This window comes from Saccopteryx bilineata, chromosome 5 (genome assembly GCF_036850765.1).
Source record: "Saccopteryx bilineata isolate mSacBil1 chromosome 5, mSacBil1_pri_phased_curated, whole genome shotgun sequence".
Classification (NCBI taxonomy): Eukaryota; Metazoa; Chordata; class Mammalia; order Chiroptera; family Emballonuridae; genus Saccopteryx; species Saccopteryx bilineata.
The window spans coordinates 176,340,685-176,368,201 of record NC_089494.1 but is presented as its reverse complement, the minus strand read 5'-3'; the positions used below and the strand labels follow the sequence as shown (position 1 = coordinate 176,368,201).

Below are 27,517 nucleotides of genomic sequence, written 5' to 3'. Positions count from 1 at the left end.
TTTATTTCTTCCTCTAGGTGACCTTTTAAAGCTTTCAACAAAAATGTATCCTTTAGAAAAAAAAATCATATATTTTCCTTCCCCTTCTTTAAACATATGAGATAGAAAAATATATGAGAAAAAACTAAATAAACAAACTGGCATATTTTATGAAAGATTTAGAACACAGTATTAATTCTACTAATAGAAGGGCAAGTGTAGAATTATAAAGTTTTTTATCATAAATAAAATTAGATTTTCAGGATCATATGCTCAATACGTAAAATCCCACAAAAAAAAATTTATTCATGGAAAAATAGAGATATTTTGAATACTAAAGTCCTTTATTCAACAACACATAAATGTCACAAAAACAACTTTACTGGGCAAATTGAATGTGTTTTTTTAAGGTTTTTTTACAGTTTTGTACATGCCCCATAAGTAATTTTCTTTAATAAATACACTGTTTTCCAAAACTGCTTTTTTTTAATAATTGCACAAGCATACATACACCTTACACAAAGATCTATTAGAAAATTTAATAGGTAACTGCACAGTTCAGAATAGGAGAACACTGTGAAAGGAGTACATTTTGTGGCCCATGTTCCTGAAACATCTCTGACTTCCTTGCAGCTGTGAAAATGGAATCCCTCCTAACATAGTAGCTGTCTTCTATTCACTAGAAATACAGATCTCAGTGTGAAACTGCCAAATTTAATAAAAACAAAATCTGAAACATTTAGCTGTTACATGAGAACCAACTGTTTGATATCACTGTGATCAAAGACCCACTACTGCTTTTTACTGAACATATTTGACCCTGAATGGTGTGTTCATTTAACCACTTTCTTTTTTTCATTACTTGATTACAGATACTATCAGCTTAAAGACCTTATATGCCTTAGAATTAATTGTACAATTTACATGCCAGGGGTTCTGAATGAAAGGAGGGGAATATTCCTTTCTTTTTGTGATTGCTTAATATTAATTCATAGAAAGCCCACCACTTCTTGCTCCCTATAAAAATGTGTAAAAGAAGAAAGTTGGGTATTTGGAATTAAGCAACTAGAAGACTTTTTATATACCCTTATACTGGAGGAAGACTTAATTTTTTTTCTCCCAAGCATGGATAGATTTTTATTTTGTATGTATGCCTCCACTTATACACAAACAGGTAGAATCCATCAGTGAGCCTTGTTAGTTTGAAGGCATGGAAAAGGGTTTGCATTATGATGGTCTTGTGATGTTAGGGTGCTGAATGACAGCTGATAAGGAAATTGGTGTACTATTCCAGGGATTTCCCATGCTCTCCCCAAATGCTGACAGACTATGGCATCTCCTCATCTACACCCAGACAAAGCAAGACTCCTGTGTATGCAGACCTCTCTTACAAAAATTTTTTATTTGGCTTATCTGATAGGTAATTTTTAAATTGTATTGATAGTCCACCCGATCCATATTCTAATTGTATATTCTGAATTTTTTTGGTGCTGAATATGAAACATACAGTGAGGAATTTCAAAAGTTACATTTCATTGGTATTTTAAAATCATGGAAATATAAACCTTTAAATCACTCCCTTGAGGTTAAGGACATGCTTTACAAGTTCTCAGTACACAGACTTAGAGAAGAGAGAAATTAGAGGCTGGAAGAGTAACACCGTTCTTCAACATCATCAATGCAGACTTTATATGCACCCTACATTATATAAATAGAATTTTAGCAAAAAACATTTAAAAAATGGGTAGTGTAAAAGACCATGTCAAGAGTAAGAACATATTAAAGAAACGCTACACATTTCCATTTTAATAATCAACAGCTTTCTTTCATTAAAAAATTGAGTTGACATGTAAAACACCACATTTTACAATATAGAGATTCGTTAGTTCTTTAAGAAAACAAACCAAAACACATCAAGACATGCAACACTAGCATGAATTTTAGACTGTTGGTACATTGCTATGAAACTTTACATGTTATTGTATGCCCAATGTAGCCTAAAGAGAAAGAAGTTTGGTTACTTCTGCAATAACAATCATCATTTTCCAAAAAGCAAGGTAAGATTACCATTCAACTGTGAAAGTAAGTTTTCACTTACTTGTAATTAATTAGCAAACTGGTTAAAAATAAGTAAAATAAAAAGGGAGCCAGAAAGAACTTGTATAGCTATTGTCCCAACAACTGTAATAGAAATTCTAACTAGAATCCCACAAAGGAATATACAGCAAATAGAAAACTACCTCAAAACTAATACACAGCATGTTTTAGTTTGGGATTACTTAATTTTCTTCTCTAAATACAGATAGGTGTAATAGATAATGAATTTTCCTCAAAAAAGCAATTGGACCATAACTGTAGACCTTGCATTCATATTCGAGGCAAGTTAAAGCACACTTGTTTTCCACTGTGGCATTTGTTAGTACCTTATCCAACACCTCCCTCCACAATTTTTATTATAAATGCTCCTTCCGCGTTTTTTAAAATCTCCTCTGTCCTACTATTTCCCATTCAAAACTACATCTAGCCCTTAAAATTATTGATCTGCTAGTCTAAAACTTTGCAGTCCTTTCCATCACCCTTTCTCTTCTCGTTATTTTTCTTCACACGATCTATTTTAACATTTTTCAAAAGGCTAATGGATGTCGTTGGCTAAAATAACTGGCTAGTGGATAAAGAACAAGGAATTACTATAACATGGCAACTTTGATTTTCTATGTGTTTTTGCGAAACTCTGTTTCATTGCTGAAGCTGAAAAGTCTCTATCATCTGACCAAAAAAACCCCCCAAAAAACTTCTTAGGTATCATGTCATCATGAATAATATTTGTCCTCCTGGGACCGCCTCAGAGCCCTGACAGCCATAAGAAAACCGAATCCTGCATGAAAAGGTAGCCCAGGTCCTATGCAGTATTACTCCTTTGTGTTTGGGGGCTGTTTGCATTTACGGGAATGCCACAGTCTGGGGCCCTGCCTTCTCAGGAAAGACAGCATCAGTGAGTGACAAGAGTGGGGACGGGAGCAATGTAACATTCCACTGCAGGCCTAGGGAAAGGATGCTGGTCCAACTGGGAGGCTATGAGAAAGGAAGATACAAAACATGTTAAAGCCTCACTTTTATGAATGTGTTGAATTCTTTTTACTTAAAAATATACCTAGCCATGCCTCAGTGCAGAAGCCTTCATGTTCAAAATTTAAAGCAAAACTACCCACTTAATATCATACACAAGAATAAAACATTTGGATCCATTTTATTAAGTGTATATTTTTCCTACCAAAAAATAAGGCAAAAATAAACAAAACGTACATACTGCCCATTGCTGGGCTGGTAAAAACTCAGTGATGGATTTCTTCCCCTAAGATTTGATACCTTTTTTTTCTGTATCCTAGAAAACACTGTTTAAAAAAATTTTATACAACTGATTCTGCATGTTCCAACTACTCAGAGTACTCCGCCTTACAGTGCAACCCAAGACAAGTCAACTACACTAAGTATTTGGGAGGACTACCCTCTGTACAGCTCGTTTGTAAGCAATGCAAGTGCATAACCACTACTCTAATATAGTGCTCAAAAGATTAATTGAAACTTTCATCACATCTTCCCCTCCTATAACAATACAACTGCAGGTAATTGCCGGATGCATCATAATCTTTTCTTCTTGTAAAACTTGGCATCAAGTCTCTATGGTAAGATGCACGGCAAAACATGCCACTGCTGTTGCTGCTTCTAGAAACAACTGGCGAAAAATATTTAAAGCTAAAATTTATTGCTCCAGATTTAACTCGCAGAACCATACTGTTGTGTACAAACTGTTAATCTCCATAGATGCTCAGACATGATTGTCTCCTTGTGTCTAAACACACAAAATACAAGCTGCTATCTGTACAGTTTACAGTACTGAAACACATATATTTGAAAATGAAGTATAGATATGTACTTTGCAAAGATACATGATTTTACAGCAGGGGTTTACCCAAACTTATTTTTACAGCCACTTTCAAAATAGACAACAACTTCACTAGGATAGCTAAATTACATCAAAGAATCAATGTGTGGAAAGTAAATAGACTGGCCAATTCCCCAAGATTCCAGGTTACTTTTATATGTCTTTTTCTTTTCTTTTCATCTTTTTGTTTTTGAAGAAACCCCTATACATAAAATGAAAATAATATCTGGATATTTTCTTCAGTGGTGGACTAAGCAGTTTCTTAAAACAAGACATTAGTTGGCCCTTCACTTCCAAATGCCTTGAAAATAAGATACACTACTGCTTTAAAAGAACCATCGGAAAGCTTCAGCGCTGGGAACAGGTGTTCTCTATAAAAAAAGAGCAAGAAAACAAGTTAAGCTTTCTTTCAATGCCAATAAATTAGAATTTTCTCCTTTACACTTCAGCAATATTTTTAGTCAACAAGATACAATGTAATGACTTGTATACTTCAACATTTAATAAGAAATAAATGTTCAACCTCAGAACATAACAAAGATTAGAATATTGAATTTAATGCTAATTCACTAAATATAATAATTAAAACATATTGGTCTAAAATATAGAGGAAAAACAGTCTAGAATATGGACAGCGATCAGAATAAATGGGACAGTTTGTTCATGCTACTAATAGTAGGAAGACCAGCCAGCAAGGGTACTTAAAACCTGTCTCTGCTACATATATCATACATGCCTCCCCTGTAAGACTGATTATTAGATTTCAGTGAAGTAATACTGTTCTGTAAAATTTATTTTATGACAGAACTTCAATAAATATTACTTAAATGTTACTCCTAGGACACAACTACTAATGCTAAATGTTCCTCCTACACATAATTTAATCAGAACGATACTGACAAAAATATCACTATTTTCAAATAAGTCAGCATTTTCAATGAACTCATTGACATTATGTATAAAATAAAAATACTAACCAATAATACTCAATGATGTATAACTATCCTTGGGTACCATAAAAAATACTACCATATTTAAAGTTTGAGCACCAAAAGTCTGAGCAATCTTCTAAACAAAAAGCTTATAGTTACTAAGGGTTTTTTTGTTGTTGTTAAATAGTAGTAAGCCGTTAAATTTTCCTCTCTATATTAATATTACAACAATTCATCATGCCACGCTCTTTTTTCATAAAAGTGAATCACATGAGTATATATTAAGATACATAAGAAACAAGCTAAGAATAATTTTTCTTGTGGGTCAATGAAAGAGAGTTCATTTTTAGACCTACAACCCTGTGTAGACTTAAAAGAACTGTTGAGAATACATAACTAAAATATATTAATAGTGTGGTATATTGATTGTTACCAGAATACTGAGTAGGTATAGAAGAAAAGTACATGTACACACACACACCTTTGTAGGGTGCAAACGCACAGAGTGAATAGCACTTGAATTTCATAGTTCAAAAAATACATAAAAAGTGCTACTACAATACTTTTTGATAATTAGGGTTAGCATTTATTTACTTTCTCACACAAGATTTACTGGACTGACATAATCCTACTGTAGTAATGTCATCTAAAAATAAAAATGTATTAATTGATCAAGATTTCAATTGAAATATAAGTATATAAAATAACCATTTTGGAAAGCAAAACTGTTTTCACTATCTGTACTTAAAATATTTTCTTTATAAACAGTCTTCATAGTCAATATAATAAATTTAAAATGAATGTGTTAAGAACAAACTAATGATATCTAATCCAAATTTCATATAGGTATATACAAAAGTATCTACTTTGTGATATATTTTCTAAAAGCATAAAATGGTACTTATTTTACTAATATTTTATTCCTCACTCCTCATGGTTTCACCTGTTTTCTTTTCTCCAGCTTACTATGTATTCCTGGATCCCCAATATTTCCTTTGGTTGTTGAGAAAAAGGCCTTTAATGCTTTCTAAAATTAACTTTTGAATGATAAGTATAATAATTTAATATGCTCTTATATTTATTTAATCATTATTAAAGAAAGCATATGCAGAAATAAATAATATATTCATTCTAATATTCAGGCTTGACACACACACATATGAGCAGTAAATGAAAACTTCAATGTTTATACCAGATGCCAACTTGCTGCCTGAAGCCAACTAAGAATAAATATTATATAAGTATGAGTACTTATATAAATGTAGTCATTTTTTACAACATAAGTTTGATCCAAGCATATCCATGAGATTGCAGATTCACATATGAAAAATAAACATGTGCATATATATTCATATATATTCACATTTACATGTATGGTATATGACAGAGATGCCAACTTACTCTCAGATGCCAACTGGAAACAAGACTGTAAGTATATACTTACATAATTTCATATCTTGATAAACATGTTTATTAAGATAAACAAAAGAATACATAAAGTGCATCTTTTTAGTGAGATGATCTCCTTATGTCTTAGATACATTTAAAAATTTCTTTTCCAGCTCTTTGCTTGCCTGTAACCCTTTCCACTACTCAATGTTATTTGTAATATTTGGAAAAAAACAAGCTTTAAAAAATGCCACCTGAGATCAAAGGTCATTGTTGAGAGAAAAAAGATAAGCACTTCTCAATACTTGTTAGTATAAAAATTAGACAATGCAATGAAAAAAGCAGAGAGCTGGTTTTCTGTGCCACACAATCTGTCACAAAATCGCTCTGTGATGCATACATCACTTTGCCCATGTTGAGAGTAGTATGTGTCTCCATATATCATATAAGGATAATGACAATCCATTGCTCCAGTGGGAGGAAGAAGATAAGCAAGAAAGCATCTCTTAAAAATTATTTCTTTCTTATATTATTTTCTTTGAGTTCAAAGTCTAAAAATGATTAGTTGAGCAATCACCTAAAATATGTGAGAACAGGAAAACCACTGGCACATCAATTAGAACAAATTTTCTAGGCATTCACTAGAAACTTGAAGTGAGAGTTCTCTAACAGTTATATTTCAGTGTTATACAGGAACAAAGATTCTTAGTGTCTCCCAGGCCACACAAAACACAGGATACATATCCAATCCCCTGCCCAAATTTCACTAGGCTCACTGGAAATTTACACTAGGCTTGGACTAAGTTCTTTTCAAGATGGATGAAACAACATTGTAACATACTTGGCTAAATTCACAAGCAACATATTAAGTTAAATCACAAGTTTATGACTGCACTAATTTGGGGATATATCTTCTCTAACTTTTTTTAGATAATGAGGTCATCTTTGTCAGAGAACATCAATTTTAAATGATGCAGAAGCTCTGGGGAGCAACGTGGAAGATTATGCACCCTGACCAGCTACCTCTGGGTTATATAAATTCAAGAGTCCCAGCTGGGGAAATCACACTCTTGATGAGATTACAGTGACTTTCTGGATCTCAGTGATGCTTACAGGAAATCGTTATCCTGAGTGACAGGAAAGCCAGATTCCCCAGGAAGAGAAGGGGGCAGGAGATAAAGAATAGAACTGAGTTGATCAGCATTGTTTAAGGCAGCCTTCAACTGCTCATGCAGGTGCAGACACTGACGAACAGCGGTATTGCTCCCCAGAGGCGTGGGCAGAAACCTGCAGCCCCCATTTCTCCTTCTGGTTCTGTAAAGCATGGTGTTCCAGAGAATTCATCCCTATGTGAGCCAGATATGAAACGACCTTCAAATGTAAAGGAATGCTTTCTGCTTCCCTTCTAAATAACTTTTAATAAACCAGCATATTTCTTTGACTAGAAGAATGATATAATCCAAGACTAAGCATAGTTTATATTTACTTTTTTAAAAAATGAATACATATCCATGTCTCTGGAAGAAATGTATTTCAGTTTAATCTTCATCGAATCAGCAATGAAGAAATAATTAAGCATAAAACAAGTAAGATTCCCCAAAACTGGCACTTTCAAGATGAAGCATAAGTTTATCTTTTTTGGTGCCTGCTAAACAGTATGGGAACTATGGTATCGTTAAGCTGATCAGGCTCCTACATACACTTGTTAAAAATATATCAAGTCTAAATAAAAACCTCTTAAAAAGTGAATTTGGAATATCTGTAACTCCGTACATATGGATATATGTGTGGTTGGCTATTCATATCTAAATACAATATGTAAACTATAGCTGTATTCAGGTTACAATAAAATAAATCATTTTTAATAGTGCTAGACATGAGTTTTCAAATCGCAACTCATGCTAATATTTACTTCAAAACGCATAAGTTAAAAATTGAGATAATGATGACATCAGCAAATTCTCTAACTAAAATATATCTTTCCAATATTTACTCATATACTTTCTAATCCAAAAACTCAGTGATTTGCTTCGGTCTTCAGAATTCTATAGTGAAACAGGATGGCTCTAATGCAGAGATTTCCAAACTGAAAGCAAAGCAATTTGAAAGTGTAGTTGGCCAATACCACCTCTTTAAACTATTTTGAAATACTGTTCTCACTGTGAGGAGTCCCATTATAGGTTTTTAAACTCCTGAGCATCCAGGGTCTTGAAACTGGAAACTCTCATTGCATTTGATTTGCATCTTCACACTAGAACTTAAAAACCTTAATTGACCACTGAATCTTATAATAAAAAGCATCTGACTAAATATGACAAAAGATAATAATACAAGTGCTGGCCAGAGGAGCACAGTGGATAGAGTTGACCAGGTTCGAAACTCTGAGGTCATCAATTTGAGCGTGGGCTCATCTGGCTTGAGTGCAGGCTCATCTGGCTTGAGCGGGGGCTCACTACCTTGAGCCTGGGGCGCTGGCTTGAGTGTGGGATCATCAAAATGATCCCATCATCGCTGGATTGAGCCCAAAGACCACTGGCTTGAAGCCCAAGGTCACTGGTTGGAGCAAGGGTTCATTCACTCAGCTGGAGTCCTCTCTCCTCCAGTCAAGGCACATATAAGAAGCAATCAGTGAACACCTAAAGTGACAAAACTAAGAGTTGATGCTTCTCATCTCTGTCCCTCTCTCTCAAAATAACAACAACAACAATAATAATAAATAATCGTTAGTCCCATGTTTGCTTTTAGATATTTCATACTTGCCTCAACCTTTTGTGTGTTTTAGATGAACAAAATGAAAAGAATACCTGAAGGTAAAAAAAACCCTACTTTTTTCTTGATGTAATTCACAAAGAATGATTATCAAGTTATATAGGTTAACATTTTTTACTGACAAAACTTCAAAACCTACTTGGGTAAATGAAAAACTGCATTATATGTGTATATATAATTATGAACGTGAATTACACACATACATGCCACACTAATACAAATCTTTGGATAATTAATTGGTCATAAATGATACCTAGAAAATATTAGAGACCGCCCAAAATGGTTTTAGCAGAAGTATTTTTCTGTATCCTATTTATAAGTAGCATTTTTATAAAATCATAGTCCAGCAACTATAATAGAATTATTAGCAAGCACAGGTACAGCATAGGTTAGTAAGTTTGAGACAATTTATAAAAAATGATAATTCACAGTCCAGTAATTTACTACTATAATCAAAAGCAATTTTATATATTGTGAGAGAGAAAATGGGACAGACAAGGACAGACAGGAAGAGAGATAAGAAGCATTAAATCATAGATGCAGCACCTTAGCTGCTCATTGATTAGTTTTTCATATGTGCCTTGATGGGGGGGGGGCTCTAGCCAAGCCAGTGACCTTTGGGTTCAAGCCAGATACTACAGGGTCATGATGATGATACCACGTTCAAGCTGGCAACCCCACACTTAAGCTGGTGAGCCATGCTCAAGCTGGTGAGCTCAGTCTCAAGTCAGTGACCTCAGGGTTTTGAACCTGGGTCCTCAGTGTGTTAGCTTGATGCTCTATCCACTGCACCTCTGCCTGGTCAGGTTTAAAGCAACTTTATATTTTAATAACACCTTAATTTAAAAATATGTAGATGTATGTATGTATGTACTGTTTCCACTTTTTAAATTACACCTAACTTTGACCTTTTCTGTTGATCAGATTACCTTTTCTTATAATTTAGATTTATCATGTAAACTGTGTAAGACTGTCATATACATACATCTCATTTTGGCCATTCGTTATCAGATGTAAACTAAAATACACCTATCAATATTACCACTAATCAAAATGTTACACTCCTCTTTAAAAGGAGGAAAGCACCAAATAAGTAACTGGGTAACTGTATGACCAAATTCTGGGGGCCCTTAAATATGATCATAAGGAGCATTTTACTTTCTTGGTTTCCAAATTGACATTTGTGGCCAGGATTTCTCTGATCAATGGAGGAAAACTAGAGATGGCTTTTTCATTAGTATCAATTCTCCGTGGGCTGTTGCTCTTGCTGCTCCTTCGCCTTGGGAATAGGAGGGCTTTTCCTTTCCTTCCTCTCCCATACAAACACTACCACCCTCACCACTGTGAAGGCATGATTTTAGACCGAATAACATGGCGTTAAAGGTGGGCTCGCTAACTTTGGTCAATGGAAAGATGAGTGGTATACATTATGTTGTAAAGGTATTAATTAAGTCAAGTCAATAATGATGGTAGAGTTAGTTAGGAAAACAATTGTCCAGTGGGGAATTTGTGTATGGGGTGGGAGTGACCTGGCAGGAAGAAAAGTAATAGCTTGATATCATTATTCACACTGGTCCAGAAGTGACCAAAGAGGCCCTAGTATCAAATGCAACCACTTAATTTAGGCAACTCCCTTGATTAATGTAATATATGATTATATTTCAATTAATTTTGGCAAAAACACTTCAAACCTTCAAACCGCATCATTTCAACAAATAAGTAAATTTACTGTATTATAAATAGGGGGTTTAATTATTAAAATGTTCTTGGACTTATAAAAATAAAAAAAAATTAGAATGGTACTGGCCAAAAAAAAAATTCATTATCCACAAATTAAAAAGGTGTTTTTGAAAACTTATACTGTAAATTATTTTTAACGTTATATATGAGTGTGAAAAGAAATTAATAGTAAAACTGAGATTTAAAAAGGAAATTTTAGTTAATAAAATTAATATGAAACTACCAAGAATGATTAAACTATCTAAAGTTACTTTTATTTATTATATGTTTATGTCACTATGAATATATATGTAAACAAATATACATGACTATATTATAAATAATTCTGAACACACATACAGTACAGCAGAGACAAAAGTTAAATAATTCTAACTCCCACAAAATCACTCTATTAATTCCTGTTGAATGCAAAAATATCTTTAAATGAGATCATTGTTAACCAGCTATTGAAAAACAAAATCATTCGTTTCATGAGCATGATGTTGGACAATTTTGAAATTTTGGGTTCATTCTAAAGCAGTAAACTTGCTTGTTCTTTACTAAAGAGAAGAAACATTCATGTAAAATGTGAGGAAATATGAGGGAATATAAAAAATATTAAGAGGTGATTTTTTAAACTATGAAAGGTATGATTTGGACTGCCTCCTAGCCTCTATAAAAGCAATTCAAATTATGGTGCTTCTCTTCGATTATTATGGACCTGAGAATTTCTAATATATTTGTTTTTTCTATATTATGAAACAAGTGAACATAAGTTTAATAGAAACGTTCTCAAGCAAAGTTCTATAACATTTTGATGTAGCCATTGAACTTCATTTTGTTCAGAATCTTCTATGACAAAAATCCAACTGTTGAAGCCCTGGCTGGTTGGCTCAGTGGTACAGCGTCAGCCAGGCGTGCAGGAGTCCCAGGTTTGATTCCCGGCAAGGACACACAGGAGAAGCACCCATCTGCTTCTCCACCCTTCCCCCTCTTCTTCCTCTCTGTCTCTCTCTTCCTCTCCCACAGCCAAGGCTCCATTGGAGCAAAGTTGGCCCGGGTGCTGAGGATGGCTCCATGGCCTCTGCCTCAGGCGCTAGAATGGCTCTGGTTGCAACAGAGCGACGCCCCAGATGGGCAGAGCATTGCCCCCTGGTAAGCATGCCGGGTAGATCCCAGTTGGGCTCATGCAGGAGTCTGTCTGACTGCCTCCTGTTTCCAACTTCAGAAAAATACAAAAAAAAAAAATCAAACTGTTGAGTTAGATGTAGCCTACAAACCAGTGTATGCTTTATGTCCATGAATTACTTAGAAGAATTTAGAGAAAATTTCAAGCATTTCAGTCAATTAGACATTATCATCCAAAAAAAAAAAAATGTACATGGTTATAACTGTACTTCTGAAAATGAAATATCACTTTTGGAGTATTTCCTTTTTTAAAAAAATTAATAAATTGCAATTTCCATTTGAATGAGTGTTCAAATTCACAATCACTCTGACTTTTTAGTTTCTATCCTTAATGCTTTTTTAAGTATGAAAAGTAAAAAGTATAAAGTCAATAATTATTAGAATTTAATTTTATCAAGTAACTATATATTACTTAGCTCTTAGAAATATGTTTTGGTTAATCTGCCTCATTAAGAGGATATGCACTCTTAAGTATTTTCCACTACCAAAAGATCAGCAAGACCTCAAGTATTCAGATTCAAATTCTCTCCAGGGAATTTGCATAAACTGCTTCTTTTTCTGTAAGTATCATGTCCTCCATCTTTGTGCAGACATAGTCACTTTCATGTCGTTAACTAGCAGTAAATTAATTAGATGAATTTTTTTTTCAGGCATAGGATTTATTTATATGTAGTGATTAATGTTCTTCTTGTCATTTTTTTGGAGCCTTTTCTATATGTGCAATTTTTCGAAATCTTCTTACAATCATTTATGAAATATACTACTTTTGAACAATTAGTTGTTTATGGATGCTGGGTAGCCTCTGTACTCCTAAAGACCATCGTCAATTTCCAGCACTAGCTTTCCCATCTTGGCCTTTCAATGTTTCTCACTGCAGAGTTGAAGAATTACTCTTAAAAAGAAATCAGAAGGAAAAAAAAAACAACTAGCTCCCCTGAAATTTACTTTTTCTACTATGGTAAATAAAACAAACAAAAAACAATGCTAAGTGACTCTAGTGTGTGTATACCCAGACGCATGGCATCTCCCCCCAAATTTTGAGACATTAACTATTTCCACTAATGTCTTATTTAAACTAGACTCAAGAAGATGACCTTGGACATAATAATCCTTTCTACCAATAGGCTCCTTTCTGATTTAATCTGTAACACTATGGTCTGCCTTCCTACCCACCCATCACCCTCCCTTTTTTTTCTTCCTTCTTTACTTCTTTCTTTCAATATGGCCCTTCCTCATATTTAGGTCAAACAAGGGTTTCCAATACTCTGCAAAATATGTTTGAAATAACAAGTCATATTGTAAATTCTCGATATGTTCCAATGTTCAAAGGTGAATATTTTATTTTTCTTATTCCTTTTAAATTTCTGGAATGCTAATAGGAAACTTAATATTACACTGTATAACCACATGACATAGCCAAGTAGAGATCACAGGTAGCAGTTTGTATTTCTTATCTACATCTGGGGAAGAACTACACCAGGGATGAATCAAGAAATTTCACGATTTTTAAATAGGTGTGAAATGCTTCCAAAGTATTCTAAGATTTTAATTACATCATTTTAAGTGCATCCATTTCTTGGACTGAAAATTAAGATTGCAAGTGGGGCCTGACCAGGCGATGGCGCAGTGGATAGAGCATCGGACTGGGACATGGAGGACCCAGGTTCAAGACCCTGAAGTTGCCAGCTTGAGCGCAAGCTCATCTGGTGTGAGTAAGGTTCACCAGCTTGAGCCCAAGGTCGCTGGCTCAAGCAAGAGGTCACTCAGTCTGCTATAGCTCCCTGGTTAAGGCACATATGAGAGAGCAATCAATGAACAACTAAGGAACCGCAACAAAGAATTGATGCTTCTCATCTCTCTCCCTTCCTGTCTGTCTGTCCCTATCTGTCCCTCTCTCTGACTCTCTGTCTCTCCCCCTCACACACACACACACAAAGATTGCAAGTGGGAAACTATCTTGGATGAAATAATACATAGGGTTAAGTAATCACATAGATATTGAAAAAAGGCAGTTAGAAAAAAAGAAAAATTTGAATTCCTTAAACTAGGATGTATGTGCATATGTGTAAATGTGTATGTGTGTGTTTGTATCCACAACACTTACTATATTTTAGATTTTAACAATCCCTACCTAAAGATTTGTTAAGTTGAATTGATCAATGGTTTATCACATGCTTAGTAATATACCATGTATTCATGAAAATACAGAAAAGGTGCAGGTCTGCCTGGCAACAGTAAAGGCACACTATTTATAGAAAGACATTTAAATTTTACTCTTTATCTTGTTAACATTGTCCTATTTACAAATATAATTTCTTTTCTCACTGCAGACTTGTTCAATAGTGTTGTTGCTGTCACTAAACTAGTGTTTTTCAAACGTTTTTTATTGCAATGAACAGTTAGAAATACATTTGTCATAGCAGCCTAGTGCATGCATACACATATATTTATGGATGCATATATAACTAAAACAGAAGTTTAACAATATGTACTCTTACTATATGTGATGCACCCATTTTCTGTTCTGCTCTATTCTAGTCTATTTTGAAAAAATCCTGGTGGGAAGCCAACACACTGGTTCCGTGGACCACTAGTGTGTTGTCACCTGGAGTTTGGAAAACACAGCTCCATGCCATACAACTAACATATTTTTGTGAAAAGAATCACATCAGGAAAATCGAAAACCACTCTACTTTATAATGAATTTGACTCTATATATAGCAGCCATAGACTATCCAATATATATTTCCTTGAGATGCAAAAAGCCAGTGTTCTTTATTTTGTTTTTTTTTAATAAATGACAATTAGAGCATACGAAGTATTTAATGTCTACTAGAGGATTCCATGTCTTCTCACTTCTTATCCATCTATATACAACTGAGAATTTTATCTTTTCCCTGTTTCTGAATCCATTAAAACCATCACAGATCTCATTTAACCTATAATAACATCTCCCATAGATAAGTCTTCTCCCAAAACTTATTTTTTCAGCCACTGATTCACCATTACTCAGACTCATCATTTCCACACAATTAAAGTTATATAGTCTATTCTTTTAAAAATCTATTTTATCTCTTTTCACTATGTAAAGTTTTGGAGAAAATATATCTTCTCTGGAATCTGCCAGATTTGCTGAAATACACAGAAATGCCCATGACTCTTCCTGATCTATAAATATATATCCTTTTCTCTTCTCATCCTACTTGATCTCTGTTCTTTTGATATTGTCAATCATCCAGATTTTTTTAAGTCCTTGAGTAAGAAATGGCCCTTTCAGCACAGTTTTCCCCATTCTCTGACACTTTTTTCACCTTCGCAAGAATGCCTTCGGAAATACGAATTTAGATATTTAGATGCAGGTGAGATCAATGGGATCCCATTTTCTACCCATATAGAACGTATTCTGTTTTAGTTACACTTCAGAATTATTCTCCTACATGTTTCAAAGGCATGAGTAAAAATAATGTAAGTTATAACAGAATCTCTTTTTCCATGTCTCTAATTCAGCTGCCATTCCACTGAACTTGTACCTCAGCTCTAACTCCTAAATCAAATGTACTGATCAAGTCATGAAAAACTTCCTTGTTTATAATTTCCATTCTCGGCAAAACTTTGGCATCCTATCTTGACAATGTTCTTTCTAAATATGCTTCCTGGCTTGAATATTCTTTTCTCCTTTTTTTATTTTATTTTATTTATTTATTTATTTGTATTTTTCTGAAGCTAGAAACAGGGAGAGACAGTCAGACAGACTCCCGCATGCGCCCGACCGGGATCCATCCAGCACGCCCACCAGGGGCGACGCTCTGCCCACCAGGGGGCGATGCTCTGCCCCTCCGGGGCGTTGCTCTGCCGCGACCAGAGCCACTCTAGTGCCTGGGGCAGAGGCCAAGCAGCCTTCCCCAGCGCCCAGGCCATCTTTGCTCCAATGGAACCTCGGCTGCGGGAGAGGAAGAGAAAGAGAGGAAGGAGAGGGGGAGGGGTGGAGAAGCAGATGGGCGCTTCTCCTGTGTGCCCTGGCCGGGAATCAAACCCGGGACTTCTACACGCCAGGCCAACGCTCTACCACTGAGCCAACCGGCGAGGGCTCTTTTCTCCTTTTTTATAATGCTGTCTTGGTCAGTATTCCAAATCTTCTAGGACTTATCACAAATTTCTCCCAAAAAACCACCAACCTTTTCTATTATATCAGTAACTTTCTTCATTTCATAAATACTCTCTCATTAAAAAAAAGAGAAAGCTTTGCATGCTCACTTATTTTTATCACAAAACGTATGTTTACCTGTTTTATTCCCTAATATACATATACCTACCTTCCAAAACAACACTCTACACTATTCTAATATTTGTCAAATATGTTCTTCAACTAGAATTCATGATAACCATTTAACCATTTACTCCTTACAATGATTTCTTAAATTCACTAATTCACATTTAGAGTAATTTTATGTCTGTCCAAATAAAGAGAATAATAGCCAAATGAAGGTGCTGAGTTAGTAAAGTGAACACACACAATCTAAAGAACAATTAATGGTGGTGGTGTGCCTTTGAGGGGAAAGAGGAAGAACACTAGAATGTTTAACTTGGCTCACCACATTGACTGATGGCCCTACATAATTTGAGCAGTTTTCCTAGGCATCTGTCAGATATAAGAACAGGAAAATATGTTTATTGAGTTATCACACCAGATCTTCAGTGAACTGCATGATTAAAACTAATGTTCAGAAAATAGTCTACCTGGGCTTTAATTTCTAACTACTATAAGTAACCTGTTGTTGCACAGAATTATCTCTACTCTACTTTTTATAATGACTTTAAAACAAGAACAAGAAATTGCATAGCTTCTTTCAGTATGGAAAGAACATAGCCTATATATAATATTAAAAACTTATGAGGTAGGTTGATATTTTTAGCCCCATTTCACAGATGAGCAAATAAAGCCAGAGAAGTTACACTAATGCATCTAACATTGCTAAAGTGGTAAGTGGTAAGTTATTTGATACTCGTGGCTTTTTCCACAACCTATCATCTAAATGTGGCTACATGGCCCAAATACAATTTTTAATTATAAATAAAAAACTCCAGACCCTAGTAGTATATTACTGGTTATAACTTATATTCGGTATACATTAGTCAAAGAAATAGATCTTTAGTATTAGTTTTTTTGAAAATGTTATTGTCTCTTTTCCATTTTCTTTTTTTAAAAAAGTGAAATGGATGGGTTAAATATTAAGAAATAGAAAAACTAAAAAAAAAATTAACAGGATCCCTTTCATATCTGGCTATGTAGCTTATGATCTTAAAATAAATTAAGAGAAAGGTTCAAAGTTTCACAGAGGAAAAAATTATTTCTTGTGTTTTAGAGAAGTTAACAAGCCTGCTGGGATCCTTTTAGCCCCTGCAGAGCTAAGTCTTCAACATTATTAAATGGCTGTCGCATCTGAAGTACGGTGCAACATAACTCAATAAACAACAGAAAACATATGATGCTCAATGTAGGGAGGCTTTTCGATTGCTCTGCAGAATAATTCAACTTCAAGACAGGTGTTTGCATGTGATGGAACAAGAGATGACTGAAGGATGAACCGCCCACTGCCCCTCTCCCAAGACTCTGAATTGCCTAAGATCACAGTGTAATGCTGGATGAAAAGTATGTTACGAATGGGCATAAGCCCTGTTGCACAAGGGAAGAACAAAACTACACGTACAGAACATCTTCAAAATCCCCACTGATTACAAAAAAAAAAAACTTTCTGGCAAACAAGTTTTTGTTACAAAAAAAAAAAAGTGTTATTTTCTGGAGTGCTCTGTTCCCCAGCCAGATCAGCTCACATTCCGGTGAGTGACTGAAAATCAAATTTATAAAAATGAAAGATTTTGCCATTATTTTGGATTCATATTTTGCTTTAAAAAAATCTAAAAACAAGAGGAAAGCTAAAAGAGATTTTGTCCTTTCTCCAATTTGTACTTTTACATGGGACTTTCAATAAATCATGAAATTTAACCTATTCATTTAATTAGATAGTTTTATAGGATGAATACAGGAGTTGTTAATATTTTCTATAATGTGAGTAAAAATAAATGTTGGAAATGGAAGCAGATCTATTCTTGTGAAATTTACTGAACAGGACATTTTGTTATGCTTAAAAGGTGATTAATTTTCTGGTAAAAGTGACCTACATAGTCAGACAATCTGACCTGTTGAAGTTGAATAGTAAGTTTTAGGAGCACAAGCTAATTCAGAAACAGTTTATGAAATATTAGACTGATTTGGGGGGAATACTCAAATAGTTTTATGTTTTACTTTTCTATCCATAAAGAATATTCTACCAGTGTTTCCAGGGTTACCTCAAGATAGATCTTTAGTTTTCAACCCAGTAAACTAGAGCAAATATAGACAAAATGCCCCCCTTTCCACATCTTTTAATTTTTAGTCTTTTAATTTAATAAATTTTTATTAAATTGTTCTGTATTAATCACCCTGTAAGTCTGACTATACAAAACTCTTAACTATTCACCCAGGAAAACAGTTGGTTAAGGCTAAGCAAAATATGCAGCAACACAGTAATCAATTCATTACAAAGTTTAAAAATCAAGTAACTGTTATTTCCCTCATCATGAGATACAATTTCCATTCTTATTTAAAATAGCCAAATATTTTTATCTGATTAAAGTGTACAGTTTGTTGTTTATTTATTCTGATTGGCTTTCTGATTGTATTTTGTTTGACGATGGCTGAATTTCAAACAAAGATTCTTATAGGATAATTTATAAATGAATTTAAATGCTTTTATTTTACTGTTCCTAATTGCCATTTAAAAAGATTGCTTATAATTTATATGACATTTGGATGGGTGGAAGTATTATTTTCATTCAAGAATTATAAAAAATTTACGGTTCTTTAAAAAACAACTTTGACTATCTTGTATAAAATCTGGTGATGGGAAAAGAATTTCACTGTACTTGTATTATAGTCTGATACCCTTGGCTGCAAATACATCTATTTTGTGACTTTGGTCAAAGCTTAACTTTTCTGTGCTTTTTTATCATTTATGAAATTCAGTATCTTTTTCCTACATTATTTCCTAATTACGTTCTACTGCTAATATTCTATTATTTTCTTTGAATATATTAAAAAGTTTCCTCTTCCCCTTTGACAGCTATATATTTGCATTTTGAGATTAAAACACCAATGTATATTTTATTTTGACAAATTTTTGATGTTTGAAACTGAAAACTGAAAACTCATTTTTAAGTTATGGTTTAAAATAATAAAATAGTAGGTGTTTCCACTTAAGATATAAAACATTTGTATTTTACCTATAAAATTTTTTAAGTTACCAAACATCAAAAACTTACATGTTCACTTATTGACTGATTTTATTTTTTTATGACACAGACTCTGAGTTTGAGTGACACACCTATTTTACTATGATCTACAAATGAATTTCTTCAGAAAGCTGGTATCATCTTCCTGCACGAACTGCAGACAATGCCATTTATGTGTGTGGGGCTCTTAGAACTTAAGAGCATCTATATGAAATGTGTCCTTCCTACCCTAAAACACTCTTAGTTATCAAGTTTGGAACAATAAATAGCTAGGCGTTTTTCATCAAACCCTTGGAAGTTCAACCTAATTGTAGAAAATTACTGTTGGCCTGTACCTTCAGCAGGTAAATTTTAGAGAAATGAAAGAGAATGGATTTGTCCTTTTTCCTGACTTGACAGTTTCTCACTCTCTTCATTTTAATGTGTCCTCTTCAAGTTTCTCCACCAACACATAGCAAGTCTGTGTAGTGGCAGTGTGGAACTCACAGCATGTAGCCCAAGTGGGGGCGGGGAGATCTCCTGAGGCTCTGCTTCCTAATGTAATTCTATAAATCAGCTAATGGGAGAGAAACCAGATCTGTGTGGTCTCTAATGCTGTCCCACAGAGATCAATCATGTCACCTGAACAATGTTCAGGGCCTAAGAGGCTGGGGTTGCCCATGGAAGAATTTTATCCCTTGAGCCATACATATCAGTTTGGAATATTTTTTTAAAGTATCAGAAATAGAACAGCTGTGAATATAAAAACAGAAAGATTACTTTCATATGAGATAAAATGCTATTATGGAACTTATTACCATAATATACAGTCGCATATTTCTTAAAATATTTGGGAATAAGGATTGTTTAGGATTAGGATACAAGTTTTAAGGTAAGTTTTTTCACATAGGGGCATACAGCATTTGTAATAACTGCTTTGAATAATTAATGATAGATGATTTTTAAATATAGTAACTGACTAAATGAAGTGTTTAATGCAAATATACAGTACACAATATCACAGAAAATATAGTTTTATGTGCATTGTTATATAAGGGACATAGTAACGGGGTGATTTTATAGACATATTTGAGTCATTAAGATGCTCTTGACATGAGACTAAGAAGAAAATATGGAAGTAAGTAAAGCAGTTTTCAAAGAAATGCTAGATGGGAGGCTTTAAAAAATGTGGGCAAGAATCCCAACACAACCATGTGAGTGTATCTTAATTTCAGTTTATTCATCTTGAAAATCTGATTATACTTTCAACCTTTGGGATGAGAATAAGTCAAAGACAGGAAGGACACAGGAGGTTTGAAGTGATAAATAAGAATATAAGTAATAATTATGACTATTAATTGGTGTCCATAATTTAAAGTCAATAAATACTAGCTACTGAACTTATCCCTGAAATCCACAGGTAATACCCCTAATAAATCCCTAAATCACTGTCCACAGTTAGGGCCTCTATCCAATCTCTAAGACATCTCCATAGATGATGAGAACTTACAGGAACCAAATTAGAGAGAGAAACAGGTCAGCAACCCACAACCACTACTCCAGCTTGGTTCAGTCACATAAACCCTGTCACTCTGACACACGGCCAGCTGGTTTCCTACAACCCTAATTGTGTGGTTACATGTGTGCTTAAGTCCATCATGCCACCATTGTCTTCTATTAATGACATAGAATCTTAGTCAATTAAACAAACAAACCAAAAATCTATCCTAACTTCTTTTTCTCTCTTTCTGGCAAATAGCATTCCACTAATAATCTTAGCCTTGAACCATGACCCACTCTCTGGTGGGAAGAGTATGTAGTTAGGAAAACATCTTCAGAGAGTTCTACAAAGAGAGAATTTGTTTTCCTTCCCATTCACACCCCACATTCTGTAGAGCAACAGAACTTTTGAGCACAGGGATTTTAAAAAATAGGAAAAGGAAATAGTATGTAATCATATATGATCAAAATGCCTGAGGAATATAAACATTACAAGTTTGTGGGAATACTTTCAGAAGGAAGAAAAAGGAAAGTTATAAAATTGGCTTAGACTGATAAGTCAGTGTAGAAAGTTGTTCAGAAACCTATTTCACAGTGATTACTCACTAAATAAATCAGAATCATTCAGTGGGCCTCACAACTACATACCCTAAATTGGTATGCAGGCAGCACCATGAGTCTAGCTAAAGATGAGGCCTACTAACAACACCAAATGTATAATTCTAAATACTATATATAATTCAAGAGTAACAATAAAAGTCATGTAATAATTATCAACTAGATATTAACAGGAAATTTCAGGATAAACTGAATTTTCATTTCCCATGGGCCTTAGAGACTTAGAGAAGTTACAATAAATAAATCCAGAAAAGAGAATTCAAAAGCTAATAATTAATTTTTGCCACCTAAGAAAATACATGGACCTGCATTTTTATAATTGCTATTATCTTTGCTTAAGCAGGGTTGCCAAAGGAAATGTAATAAACTGCTCTGGACTAAAATTGAACTTTCAACAAAGAGATAAGATCTTTTATAAAGAAAATTAAGTGCAATATTTTAATGGAACCAATCATCACAATCAATAATGCTATCGATATATAATGAATTTTTCTGGAAACCCAAAGTGCTTTTTCGCTTTAATTTATAACAATAAAACTTTTTAAAATCTGTTCTCTTATTTGTATTCAAACCTGCAACAAAGATCTCCAACTCTTGTATTCCTTTTAACACCATTGCGTCATAAAGAAAACTCTTTTAAGCAGTGTTCACAATTTTTTAAAAGAACGTGCAGGTGTTCCTGTGATGTCAACTTGTGCTAGCCACTGTCTCCCTTCAATCCAGCCCACAAGTACTCCCACATGCTAAATCCACCACCTATGTTCGCATGTACATATGAGCATCCTGCCATCACCTCTGTGGAATTTATCAAGAAGTCAATTATGATTATTTGTCCACATTTCTTTGCTAAGAATACCATCAAAACTATTTGCCTGTGGTTTTCCGTTTTCTCCTTTTTTGTTTAGATCAGATTACCATATGAAATTTCCACCAAATACACCAATATTAGTAATCTTAGTATTTTACATAAAAACCTAATTTAACAATTACTTTAGTGATAATCGGTACATTGTCTCTTTTAAGAACATATAAGAAATAGAAACTAGTATTGACCATATAGGGTATCAACCCAAGCTGTGCTTGGTGTATAGAACAATTTTGTGACCACAAAATGGTTACTTTGTCCAATGCAGAGTCCAAAGCACAGTAGTTTTTGGTAACTGAGTTTTAGGAATCATTCATTTTTGAAACTAAGTAAAACAGTTCTTGAGTAAAACCATCACCAGCATTACATGAACTAACTGTATACCTTTATTCTAGGTGAACATCTTAAAAATTGCAAGTGGTGTTCAGCTTTCTATACTATTTCAGCTTTCTCAGAAAATACCAGCATGTAGAAAATAAAATGGGAAACAGAAACATTTTTGTCATGGTGAAGAGAAAAACTATTCTAGAAGGGGATAGAAAATCCCCTTGAGAATTCATGAATTTCAGCTTAAATAATTATTGTGTGTGTGTGTGTGTGTGTGTGTGTTAATGAGCACATAGGCGTGTGTGCCACAAACTGTGTCCTCACTGTTATAATTGGGCCACCAGTAAGCCTCTCTTAGCCAATGAAAGAACACAGAATGTGATTATGTCCAATCCTTTGGGCAGAGATGCTTTTTAAAACAATCATAATGGAAAGGGGGCATTTTTAAACCACCAAGGGAAATTTTTGACCATATTGAATGTGACTCTTCTGATTTTTCAAACCAATTATATTAGTGTTCTCCTAAAACTAAATAAAACGTAGATTAAAAACGAGGGGCGACCTTCCCATCTGGAGGGCGGTTCCACACCAAGTGCAGCTGGGGAGGGTGGTGGAGAGGCCTTGCCCTCCGCACACCACCTACAACGATGTCTCACAACCTGAATGAAGCTTCAGGAAGGGGGTACTGCATCTTGAAACCAGACAAGAAACCCTGAAGGGGAGAGGAGAGAGGATTAAAGAGGGAGGGGGGCAGACTGGGAAACAAGAAATCATCTCCTCTGACCTCTAGCGAAGTGCCAGGTTTTTTCTTTAGCTCTTCACATTTTCTAAATTTGCAGATCTGGTGTCCCGTTTTGCGGTTCCTGCAACTGCTGCAGACGCCACAGTTGATGAGCCTTTTGCAGGGCACGCAGACCCCACACCTTTTCCTCTTCTTCTTGGCCGGGTTGGCTCCGCCAGCTCCCCCTGAGGAGGACGAGGAGGAGGAGGAATGATTCTGCGGGCAGTCTGCCAGATTGGCAATTTGAAACGCACTGTCTGTGACGGCTGCTGAGGCTGCTGCGGGGGAGTGAAGGGCTGTCATGACGATGACCCCTGGAGGTAATGAGATGCCCCCTAAAGCCGGGATAGCGGAAAAAGTCCCCACGCGCTCGGGGAGATTCATTATCTCTGCTTCAGCAGCGCCGCATTTGAGCTTGTTCATGCATTCCCCCGCCAAAGGTCTGCAGTGTTCAGGGGATAAGGTGGAGAGGAAATTAGTATTTGCCATTTGCAACGACGGCTCTGGCGGGCAGCCAGCTTTCCCCAGCCTCTGGGAGTCGTTTCGATGGTGCATGCTGGTCCTGCCGCCGCCGCCACCGCCGCCGCCGCCGCCGCCGCCGCCTCCGCCGCCGCCACCGCCGCCGCCGCCGCCGGCGGGGAGGATCGCCGAGGAGGAGGCGGAGGAGGAGGCGGCGGCGGAGGACGATTTCCTACCGCCCCCGCCTCCCCCGCCACCGCCCCCGCCGCCGCCGCCTCCACCCCCGCCGCCGCCTCCGCCCCCGCCGCTGCCCCAGAGCATGGCGGTGGCGGCGGCGGCGGTGGCCGCGTTGTCGCAGTTCCAGGGGGACATGCCAATGCGCGCGGCGGCCGCGGCGGCGGCGGCACTGCTGGGGAAGATGGGGGTGGTGATGCGCGCGATCTTGGCTGCCTGCGGAAAGGCGCCCCCGTTGGTCTTGTAGAAGGAGGTGGCAAAGGAGCGGTAGCGCTCCATCTCCGAGTTGTAATCCACAAGGCTGTTCAGGGCCCCCTCGGGCAGGTGGCTTTCCTTGGGCAAGCCCGGGGCCTCCGGGCTCGGCCCGGGCTCCACGCAGACATTGGTGTTCATGGTGCAGGGGGAAAAGAAGGGGTGCAGGGTGGAAGTGGGGACCGCCTGGTCCGACACCTGGGTGGGATAGGGGGAAAGGTGGGGGGGAGGGAAAGGGGTGATGGTGGTGCTGGGGTGGGGGCCGAGGTGGGAGGGAAAAGGGGGTCTGGGTGGGGAGAGCAAGGTGAGGACTGCTTTATTCCTCTCTGGGGCGCATTTCCACAGACGGTGAATTCCCAGGCAGCGTCTTCCTTTGCATTATCCTCCAACTGTTACAACTAAAATAAAGAAAGTCATTCCAACGAGCTGCACGAGGAAAAAGATTAAATACAAATAAGCGGCCTCCCTCACTACCCCGCCACAGACACTGAAAGCTCCCACATTCTTCGTCAGGTCGTTTGCATAACAATCATCAAGACATGACCCCCCCCCTCCCACCTTCCCAGCCTCGCTCCCTCCTTCCCTACAGCACACCACAACTCCTCCCCCCTATTCTTATAACCCTCCTGAGAAAATGTATTAATAGCCAGGATACCCAAGGAAAGAGGAAAGACGGGGGTGACAAATGCCGAGGGAAAAGGGCAATTGGAGTGCTAAAGACATGCAAATCAGGGGTGGGAGGGCGATACTACCTATAAGCAGAGGGCATTTAAACATTATGAAATGTGTGAACAAGTGCTGCCTGGGCATGCAAATGCTGCAAAGTAGAAAACAGCAATGGCTCTATGAGGAAAATGAACAGGAAATTAGCAAATGAAGTACGGAGAAAGTCTACAATACAGCCGAGTATAAACTGTAAGCAAACACAATACAACTGAGAGCTAAGAGACTGCCCACATACAATCTGAACTAAAGAGGCAAGGGAAAAAAGAACTACCAGCTGCCACAGTGTCCTTCTGTGTCTGCGGTCATTAGTTTGAATCCCAGCACAGCTGGCTCCGTTAGGGTCTTAATTCAAAGGACCAAGGACAGGTCTCAATTGTACAAGCCATTTGGTGGTGGGGCTTGGTGGGGGTATGAGGGTGGTGTTCTACTTGTTTAAAAGAAAGAAAAGAAAGACGGACTAGATTTTAAAAATTAACAAAAATAATGCCACAGAGGTTTAAACCAAGTGCCTTCAGCCTCTATAAGAATATTCCCAATAATTCCTAATGGAGATTCTTCTATTCCTCTCTTACCAAGAAAAGAAGAAAGCATGGGACTTCTTTTTTTTTTTTTTTTTTTTAAGGATCTTTCAGTCACAGGTTTTTACTTTAAGTAAATAGGAAGTGTCTTATAAGGTGTTGTTTACCTGAAGAAATAACCATTAAAATTATGTTTTCTTTTGCTCCTTCTAAGAGGAAAGTTTAATGTTAACTGGATATTTGCATTCATCTCTTTGCTTACAGACTATTATTATGCTTTAGGAAGAGGTATTTTAGTTGTTTATTACAGAGGGAGAGGTACACTACTACCTTTTAAAAAGAAAAGCAAAGACATAAAGTGTATATTAACCTAAAAAAAAAACAGTTTCTTTGTTTCCAGATGATTTTTTTTTAGGCCAGAATATCTTTTCCTGACATCTTTTGAAGCCCACATAGAATGTGGAGTTCAGGGAATTTCAAATGAGGCCCAGTAGTCTCAGTCTCAAATATTCAGTTCAAAATGGGTATCAATTATAGTAATTATGCTTATAATTAGATTAATGAACCATTTATGCCCAAACTCCAAGTGCAAAAACTTCAAGACCTGCTGATGAGGTGCCCTAAAAAGAGGGGTTTATGTAAACAAATCCCTATTAGGCAAAGTAAATCAAGATAAGGAACCTCACCCCAGGCTGGATTAGAAGCTAGCAGGCATCTTTCAATCACAGCAAGTCCCTAATCACTCAGGAACCACCTCTGTGGTTTCACATTAGGAAAAACTGCTCCCTTCAGAGCTCTGATGGCAATACAAAGGGTGCCCCCAAAATGCTCCTGGCTAAATATTCTTGATACTTGGAAGGGGGTGGGGGAAGACACAGCAAGAATATGCATATAGCTTCAGTTTCTGTGAATCACATTGGAACTCTAAGACCATAATAACTGCTACTCAGTAAAAACTAGTTATGCTAACCATGCATTAGATATCACACTGAGTGGAGGGAACATTTTCAACATTTTAGTCTTTTGACCTTGTTTTAAATGAAGAATTTAATATCCTTTTTCAGAGTATTAGAGTAGTGTTGACAAATAGAATCTTCCCTTGCTCTTCTCATTGCTATCACACCCCCCCTCCTCCCTCAAGGTTTAATACCACCAGAAACTGTAGAAAATGACTGTGCCCAGGATCCAGGTCATTATTGTTTAATCAATGCATCTCTGGAGCATGAAAAGGTACCTAAGCCACAGCTATTGTCTGGATTTTCTTTAAAAAGCAAAATAAAACACACCAATAACTATAGTCCTATTCCAAAAGCTAAATTAGACATCCACACTTCATGATCCTGTTTTGCCTTTAAACAATGTGACTGTACATGTCTAATATTGTATGTCTGGTCTACCAGAGACATAGAGATCAAAGGTCATATTTAACATTCAGGAGGAGGGGCGGGTGCAGATTAATTAATAAATTAATACAGCGACGCCTTTTATTGCTGAAGTCCAGCATTAATAATCTACTTTTACAATCCCAACGGACAGCAAACATTTAAGAGAAAAAAGCCAGAGAAAGAGAAAGAACAATCACTTACCAGTCTCTTTTTATTTGGGGAGCCTTAGAATTTGCAGACGCTGCCAGTCTGCCTTTAATTAGTTGCACATCACCCCTAACACAAAGAAACACAAATCCAGATGTGTCTTGGCAGCTCCCAATTACAACTTTAATACTTGTAAACAAACTGTTGGGGAGGGGGGATAAATAAATATGCGGATCAAAAAAATACCTGTAAATGGCTTTTTTTTTTCTTGTTGCAGAGAGAAGGAGGAGGAGATGGTGTTAGTGGTGGGGGTGGAAGGAGGAGGAGGTGGGGGGGAGAGGAAAGAGCCGAGTGTGAGTGTATGTGTGAGAGCGCGGGGCTGTTCTCGGTGGTCTCTCCTCTCCCAGCGCGTTGCTCTCCGTCCGTCTCCAGTCGCTGTGTGCGAGGGAGGGAGGGAGCCGGGGAGTCTCTCCTCTCT

The 27,517-nt window shown here is 36.5% G+C and overlaps 1 protein-coding gene across 3 annotated transcripts in view; it reads right to left on the bottom strand.

The window, feature by feature from the left end:
- Positions 1 to 317: 317 nt before the first annotated feature.
- CXXC4 (CXXC finger protein 4) overlaps positions 318 to 27,517 on the bottom strand; it is a 27,248-nt gene continuing 48 nt past the window's right edge. The window contains exons 1-4 of one of the 3 annotated variants that reach the window (XM_066280728.1): positions 27,286 to 27,517; positions 27,094 to 27,168; positions 23,322 to 24,661; positions 318 to 4,293 (exon numbers count right to left, since the gene is read on the bottom strand). The exon at positions 27,286 to 27,517 is cut by the window's right edge and continues 48 nt beyond it. In XM_066280728.1, the coding sequence (XP_066136825.1) occupies positions 4,249 to 4,293; positions 23,322 to 24,404 (1,128 nt within the window). In that variant the 5' untranslated portion in view covers positions 24,405 to 24,661; positions 27,094 to 27,168; positions 27,286 to 27,517 and the 3' untranslated portion in view covers positions 318 to 4,248. The other 2 variants (XM_066280731.1, XM_066280730.1) reach the window with 2 other exon arrangements.